Raw genomic sequence first — 8,513 nt, forward strand, 5'->3', positions numbered from 1 at the left:
GCGAATTAAACAAAAAAAGTTTTGTTTTTGCTTTTTTACTTTATCTATACTTTACTAAAATCTCCATTATTTATTTATTTACCAGATCTCTGGCATTACAAATTAGCATAGATCTGACCCACAATGAATTAGCAATAAAAAGTGGCAAGTTCTAAAATGGTAGCTGTAGCTATATCAAGTTGGACTACAGCAGGCATCCCCAAACTTCGGCCCTCCAGATGTTTTGGACTACAATTCCCATCTTCCCTGACCACTGGTCCTGCTAGCTTGGGATCATGGGAGTTGTAGGCCAAAACATCTGGAGGGCCCCAGTTTGGGGATGCCTGGACTACAGCTAAACAAGATTGTTTCTGATCTGCTTTAAAGTTGGTCCAAGCTTTTATTCTAACATCTCACTTAACTCCTTGAAAAAGGCTGAGGTATTGTGCAATATGTTCCAATGAACATATTGTGACTTACTTCTGTGTAAACATGCATAGAATTGTATTATTAGAGCTGTTTTAGGAGACTAAAATATGACAATATTTAACATGAGGAGTGCTCTGTAAAAAAGAAAATGTAATCTGTTGCATTTTTAGAAGATTGGTAAATTGTCTAGCAATCACAAAGAAATATGGCTTTGCTGCCAGCATTATGACTTTTCCATGACTAAGTTGTCATTCCATATCATTGCTATTTCAGAAAAGCCCATATTCATTTTCTACAATGTAAAAAATCGAGCTGTTTACTTACCAGAAACCTTCATGTGGTTTTATAGCATTCAAAAGAAGTTACTAAGCAAAGTGTAGTTCATTTCACTTTGTCCATAATTAAAACATTCTTTTATACAAACAAATCTTAATGTCCTTAAATAGGCTTTAAGCCAGCCATGTAAACTGAAGATAATTTTGTCTAATGGAGAACTTCAGAATTTAACACTGATTTTTAGAAGTGAGTAATATGTAACAACTTTGAGTTTGCTTTCTCCTGCTTCTACTTTTCCTTCTTTTGGCCTTGTCCGAAATGAAAATATCATTTGTGGGGTGCAGGGATTACTCTTGAGATTATTGTTTCACTATAATTTCACTATAATTGCAAATAACTGATATGAAAAGATAAATTGAATCAGTTAATCTGTTGATGGGTATAATAATGAACCACAGGAAAACTTGCAAAGTGCTTTTTTGTCAACACCCCTCAAGCCAAGTTTAACATTAATACATATTATTGGTATTACTAATACTCCTTTGCTCTATGAGCATTAAGAATATCCATAGAGGTGGTCCTAAAAAGGAAAGGGGGTATCATACAAAAGTAGGAAAGCTGCTTTATAAAGTATCACACAGTGGGACAATGGGCATTTTGTCATAAGACACAACATGATCTAACTAGTGTTTAAGGAGCTAAGAAGCAGAACAATTCTTTTTATCTGCATCTCAGACTACCTACTTTCCTAAGTGTCTGGTGCCATCATCCCACTAAATAATAACAACAACATGGGGGAAATTCAACTGCAAGGTGATGTAACAAAAAACAAGTGTCTCTTCAGCACCATGGACAAGAGCACGCAGACGGTACATACTACAATCAATGCAGTCATTTGAACATGTCCTGCACATAATGTGAGTCACATCAACTACTGACCAGAGTTTCTCTTCTTCTTCAGGTATTGTGGCAAATATTGCATCAACATTGTTTCTTCAAGTGTTGTGGCAAATATTAGATCAACATTGTGTACCACTTATTAAAAAAATGCTACTGTTAATATTTCCCTGAGTTCAAAACTAGACATTTCACTAGACACTTTAGTCTAATATATAGGCATGACACAGATATGCCTCAATTCCATAAAAACAGAGGATGAGGGTCTACTTTTATGAGAAAAAAGAGTGAGCAGGTGGGAGGTACTGAGGCTTCCCTTGTCTCTCTGTTTTATTCTCACAGTCAGTCAGCCCACCTCCCAAACACTTTTCTCTCCAATGCTCCAAAACTAGGTTTGCCTATCTGGGAGCAAAGTGACGGAAGGGAAGACTTGGGGAGAAATAAACTGCTGAGTGGAAGAAGATTCAGTACTCCCAACATATACAACCTTTATGCTTTAAAATCAGCTCCCTGCCCCAGTTTATTCAAGACTGGTTCCTTTTTAAAGACATTAGCATTACTAATTTCAACCTAATTTGTATGCACAATCAAGCCAGAGTTCAGCACTTTTACACAGTACTGATTTCAATGGGAGAGTTAAGTACATGCTTAAATCTATTGAAAGTAATGGAGCTTAATTGACTGTATTTTGCCCTATGTGTGAAACAACATTAAAATGGATAATAATAATAATAATAATAATAATAATAATAATAATAATAATATCATGCAACATATAGAGAGGGACTACTAATTTCCTGTATAACTAGATCACTATCCATTACTGAAATGTCAAGTCATCTACAAGAACAATATTTTTGGTGTTCACGATTTACCTCCATAATAATTTTCCTTATCAGCCAATACCATTGCTGAATAGAAAATGATAGCAGTATACTTATTCACATTGTAATGCTTTGCCCATGGTTTTCTATATAAAACATAATCTGTGAGTTCATTAATTCTGATACAGAGAGAGTTTATCTTTAAGAAATAAGTTTACATGGATGTTACACAGTTGCAGCAATGAAAATTTTGAAATGAGATAAATACTGTTACATTTTTAAGCCATACATTTGACTAAGGTATTGCAAAAATTTGGGAATACAATGACTATGGTGTCCCTAGAATTGACTTACCTCCTTAGGTCAAATCCAGCACTTGTACCACTGATTTTAATGTTGTATCATATTCCATCTTAAGCAAATATATTTACACAACATGTTTTTTAAATACAATACTACACCAGCTATTAATGTTCTTGGTAAATTTGCTGCAGTTTCAGAAGAGTTTTACTTCCCACACAAAGTTCACTATATTATTATGGGTTTGACATTTTCATTGTTATATTTTCAAAGTTAGCAGGAGCTAGATTTAACACATATTAAGTACTGTAGTTAAATACACCATAGTATATCATTCTGATATACCAGCACTGGCATAAATGCATGTCAATTGGTAGGTATCATACCATTTCTGATCCTGTTGGAGAATAATATTGACTTTCCTGAGGTTAGAGTAAAAGTTTGTAAAAAATATACTTACTCTTTCTCGGACAGATACATTCACCTTTAAAATATTAAAAAGAACTTACAATTTTGGTCCAACGCTAACTTGAGAGCAAAATCACCCAATTTTAGATTGGATTTCAAGCATGTAACTCATCACCTGTTGTTCCCTAACATTCAAAGGGAAGTAGGTGAATGGAAATTTAAACACTGGGATCTCAGTATGCAAGAGAAAAAATATTAAAATTAAAGCAATCTTACAATTGCAAGGACCTCTCATCATTGTGCTCAATTAGAGATGGAGAACTCCCATACTTCTGCACATCACCACAGACAGATAGATCAAAGGCACTTCCTTGATCAACACGGGTGTACATTGTCACTTTCCTCACACAATTTTAAAACACAAAATCGGAAAAGCAATGATAGCAACATGGCTTTTTTTAATATTCTGCTCAGGTAGCTACCCAAACCAATATGCACTTACCCAAGGGTGGTCATAGTGACAATGGTATACCAGAAAGCTGCAGGGATGCTGGTGAATTTGGTGGACGTTGAGCCTTTCTCAGCATAGAACATGACCGTAGCAAAGATTATGATGGCCATAGTGAGAGAAAAGAGGAGAAAGCCAAGCTCTGATGCACAGCTTTTCAGAGTGTAGCCCAGGATGCGCAAACCCTGTGAGTGGCGGGAAAATTTAAAGATCCGGAAGACACGGAAGACACGCAGTGTTACAAAGGCCCCACTGACATCCTCATTGTTGGTCATCACAAGACCAATGTAATAGGGCATAATGGCCACTACATCAATGATACTCATGACACTACGCACAAACTTGTAACGGCTCGGGGCAGCCACTAGACGCAACAGATACTCAACTGTGAAGATCATGACACAAGCCGTATCCAGGCAAAAGAAAGCCACATCATAGCGCTCTCCACAGGACAGCTCCTTGATGCTACCAGGACTTAGCCCACAGGGTACTGTCTCCACTACATTGGCAAGGACGGAGACGGCAATGAAGAAGCCCGTAACATAGTAAAATACCAGGGCCAGGGTGCTGGTGTGTGGATTCTCAAAGGCCCGCCACATCCTCTCCCGGGCTGTCATGGAGGGCAGATTGCATTCATCGGCATTATCCTGATCAGCATCATCCTGAAGACGTTCGGCATTTTCCCGCCGCCGGTCCTTGTATTCCTCATAGCAGCAGTCACCAATGATCTCAGGAATTATACCAAAGAAGGCCAGCTCCTCATCATAGGCTGAGATGCACTCTTGACGCGGGTAGTGTAGCTTCCCTGTTCGGTAGAAATTGAGGATGTGTCGGAAGATGTCAGGGTCCCGGTCGAAAAAGTATTGCTGCGTCTCAGGATGGTAGAAGAAATCCCTTTCTGAGCTGCCCAGCAGCGTGTCAGGATAGCGTTCCAGGGTATCGAGCCAGGTCTGGAACTGGGTGCCACTGACATTCAGTACAATCAGAGAGTCCTGGCTACGCTTCCTCTCTTGGCGAGGGGCACTCGGCATGGGGTTTGTGGCCACCGGCATCCATCCTATAGCAGCTGCCCGAGCAAAAGGCAGCCATGCTGCTACTCCTGCTGCCATGGTGTAAGTTGCTACTGGTATGCCCAGGGGTTCTTTTTAGAAATAATCCAGTCTACATAAAAAACAAAACAAAAACAAAATGTACCAAGAAATTAGGATGTCTGTTATTTCCAAAGAATATAATTTTATACGTCTATGTCTGTTGCTTTGAGGTTTATTTTATCATTCTATTATTTTATATGTTTAGATGTGTTACTTGGTGCTCTGCTGTTGGGATCATCTCACAGAGTGAAGAGCAGTATCAAAATATTTTGAGCGCATAATAAAAATCTTGCCCATTTCTCCCCTCTTGCTCTATGTCACCGTCTCTCATTTGCCACCATTACATCATTATTCAAGTCAGACTAAGAAATCGGATTTTGTATATTAACTATTGATGGTAGATGGATAGGTGTCGTGTAGTACTATAATCCCCAAACTGGCACCTCCTGTCTCTACCACTTGGTTCCTGATACAAGGAAATATTCACATGCAGAAAAATTAAGCAAAAGGACAGCAGCTGCAAGAGGTAATCAGTCAGTCAGCCTGCCAGGGCCAATAAGCAGCAGTTAGATAATATTCCAGGCCAAAGACGCAATCTACTGGCTAGGAACCATTCCTGTACTTTTCCTGAATCCTGGAGATGCACTCCAAGCCCAAATCCAAGCCCAAATCCCTTCCCACCTACTCCTACATTAGCCACCAGCTGCAAATATCTGGCTTGGAAATGGAGAGAGAGAGAACAGATGATTATGCTATGTTCCCTTTGGTAAATCCTTAAGCTATGCTGCTGAAGGAACACTTGCTAATTTTTCCACATCCATTTATTAGGAAACAGCAGGTTTAGGAAGAAGATGCCCACTCTGAATTCACAGCTGATTTCACATCATGTCAACCCATCACTCACCTTCTCCAGACTCGTCCTGTTCTGGGGAAACAGGGCAGAGGGATTAAAGGCAAATCAGTACCTTAAAAGTTAGGGAAAGACAAGGTTTCTTTTTTAAAAAAAAAAACTTGCAGAGGGACAGTTTGACTCCTGAGGAACATGTGATTGAGGGAACAGGTGTTTAGAAGGAAATGGGACCTGGATTCTGCAAGCTGTCTTAGGGAAGGTGAAGAGGAAAAAAGAAATAGAGTACTTTAGTAAGCAAGGTGGGCATATTGAACAATTGGGGAAAGTAAAAAATGTGGCTTTCTCTGGGCAGAAGTTCAGGAAGGACCAGTTGTGGGTTCAGGAGTAAAAGTACGAAACTCTGAGGGAGAGGTTCTTATGAAAGGGGGTGGGTGGGTATTTTATTAAATGGCGAGAGAGACGGCAGGAGCTTCCTAATAGGTCAGGGAGGGGGGAAATGAAGGGGATGTTGGAGGGGAAGAGAGGGAGGGAGGGAGGGGTGGGTGTTGGGAGTTTGTTCCTTAGAGGATAAGGATGGAACTTGAGGGTACTGATGTGGGTAGAGGGGAATGAAACTGATTTGAGTTTGCAGATGCAGTCGAGTTAGGCTAGACTAGAGTATTCATAGTTCAGGAAGAGGAAGGGAGGGTCAGTGGGTGTCTGGGGAGCAGGAGGGAAGTCTCATGCCTGACCATCTTCAGGAAAGGTTGAAGACAGGTTGGGGTTCTATGAGCAAGTGTGGGTGTACGTGGGTGCCTTGGGGCATGGGCATAGGCAGATTTTTGTTGGGGGGCAGAACTTTGGGGGGGGCGGGACTTTTGCTAGGGGGTAGAACCGACGTGATTGGTCAGTTAGTTATTTCTATTGCTTTACTTGATCTAGGGGGGCAGCTGCACCCCCCCATGCCTTATGGAGTACAGGGATGTCAGAAAATAAGTAAGCTCAGGGAGTCCGAAGATACTACGAGGGAGAAGGAAAATACAGCTCAAGCAGTGCAAAAGAAAACAGTTCGGGGGAAAAAAAGATATATGGGCAATATGAAACCGAGGACGGGGGGGGGGCATAGGCAGGAAGTTCATTTAGTAGTCTCAGGGAGGAAAGGGGGGCTGATGGGGTGTGATTTTTTTTTCCTGGGGGGGGACAACCCCTCCCCCCCACAATCTAATGAAAGAGAATAGAAAGCAAAGAAACTGCCTCAGTTCTCTGGGGAGCCGAGAGTGCTCTCGGTTCCTCTCCCCACCCCACCCGCTTCCTGCATCCCCCCTTCGCCCGAATTCGCCTCGCCCGCCAAAAAAAAAAAAACACGAAAAAGGCGCGCGCCTTCCCTCCGCGCTGCCTCGCCTGGGCGCCTCTCGAGCCCTCGCAAACTCTCCTCGCCACTTGATGCTGCCGAGCAGGTGGCGCGGCGCCCAAAACCTCTGGCGGCGGCGGAGAGAGATGGAATTAAACATTAAAAAAAAAACCGTTGCAGACCCGTGTGTGCGTGTGTGTTCCTAATAATATGGAGTAGGGGCGTGTGACCGGTGTGTGTGTGTGTGGAGGCGAGGAGGTGTGTGTGTGTGTGGGGGGTCTCTTTCCTGAGGTGGGCTCCGTCCCTCCCTCCTTTCCTCCCTCCCTTGCAGTATCTCCTCACCTGGGGAAGTCGCCTCGTGGCCGGGGCGCCCCGTTTGGCATGGAGGTGGCGGGCGCGCGTGCGTCTCCCCCACCCTCCGCGAGAGGCTTCTCCTCCGCCCGCCCCTTCTTCCCGCCGCTTCCCCTCAGCAACAAGTTCGACGGCGGCGGGGCGGCTGGTGGGCGTGTGGAGAAAGCGACGCAATCCCGCCTGCTGGCGGCGGCTCAATGCAGACCCGCTTCTTCCTCTCCTTCTCCTCCTCCTCCTCTCAGGAACCAGCCCAGCTCGGCGGCGGCGGCGGCTCCAGTCAGGCAGTCGGAGGGCTGCTGCCGCCGTCCATGCCGCGGGCTGCTGCTGGCGGAGGGCAGGGCTGGGGGCGAAGACCGGCTTCCTCCTCGCTGCTGCTGCTGCTGCTGCCTTTCCAGTGGGTGGCCCATGCCTGGCAGAGCCGGGCGAGGGGGCTTCTTGCTTGCCGCCGCCGCCGAGGATGCTGCTGCTGCTGCCGCTCCTGTCGCCGCTCGGGGCTGGCGGGGCTGCGGAGAAGGAAGCGGGGAAGACGGCAGCAGTAGGCGGAGGAGGGGAGGGGAGGGAAGCCCACCCTGCTGCCGCTGCTGCAGGTTATGATTTCACACAGGCGCTTCGTTCGCCTCCTCCCACCCGGCAAATGTCACTGGGGCGGCGCGGGGGGGGGGGGGTTGGAGAGAAGGCGGAGGGAGTCCCGGTGCGGAGGAGGAGGAGGAGGAGGGCATCGATCCGGAGAGGAACAAAGAGAATTGCAAATCGGTGCACACTCCGGCTTGGCAACACAGGCGAAGGGGCAGCGGGTGTCTGTGCGCTGCGCGTGTCGCTCTGCCCTCTCCTCATTGGAATCAGGCACACGACACCTTGGTTGTCCGTCTGCCCCACCACACACGTTTTCTGAAGAAGTCTTTGCAGAAGGTGGTCCCCCCCCCTTTCTAATATTTCTGAAACTTTGTGGGATTCCCAAGAATGCCCATTTGCAAATGACAACCAAGTAAGCTGAGGTTATGCAATGTTTCGCGGTGTTTTGCAGCCGCTGTCCAAATCGCCTTGAACCAGCTTTCAAAAATGATCGTCATTCCTGGGAGGTCTCTCTCTCTCTCTCTCTCTCTCTCTCTCTCTCTCTCTCTCTCTCTCTCTCTCTCTCTCTCTCTCTCTCTCTCTCTCTCTCTCTCTCTCTCTCTCTCTCTCTCTCTCTCTCTCTCTCTCTCTCTCTCTCTCTCTCTCTCTCTCCTCGTTTTCCAAATCATCTTCGCTTATTGCCGTCCGCTTTGGAAAC

At 44.8% G+C, this 8,513-nt stretch overlaps 1 protein-coding gene across 1 annotated transcript; it reads right to left on the reverse strand.

The window, feature by feature from the left end:
• Positions 1 to 2,584: 2,584 nt before the first annotated feature.
• LOC148684551 (A-type voltage-gated potassium channel KCND2) lies at positions 2,585 to 7,786 on the reverse strand. Its single transcript, XM_088652256.1, has 2 exons — positions 7,235 to 7,786; positions 2,585 to 4,782 (listed from the first exon to the last, which is right to left on the reverse strand). The coding sequence occupies exon 2, from the start codon at positions 4,728 to 4,730 to the stop codon at positions 3,612 to 3,614; it is 1,119 nt and encodes a 372-aa protein (XP_088508382.1). The 5' UTR covers positions 4,731 to 4,782; positions 7,235 to 7,786; the 3' UTR covers positions 2,585 to 3,611.
• Between the last annotated feature and the right edge of the window lie 727 nt (positions 7,787 to 8,513).

The sequence above is a fragment of the Zootoca vivipara genome, chromosome 9, assembly GCF_965207765.1.
Source record: "Zootoca vivipara chromosome 9, rZooViv2.hap1.1, whole genome shotgun sequence".
In the NCBI taxonomy this organism is placed as follows: domain Eukaryota; kingdom Metazoa; phylum Chordata; class Lepidosauria; order Squamata; family Lacertidae; genus Zootoca; species Zootoca vivipara.

Excerpts from the sequence above, each read along its gene's own strand:
- LOC148684551 (XM_088652256.1), bottom strand. The coding sequence starts at position 4,730 with ATGGCAGCAGGAGTAGCAGCATGGCTGCCTTTTGCTCGGGCAGCTGCT.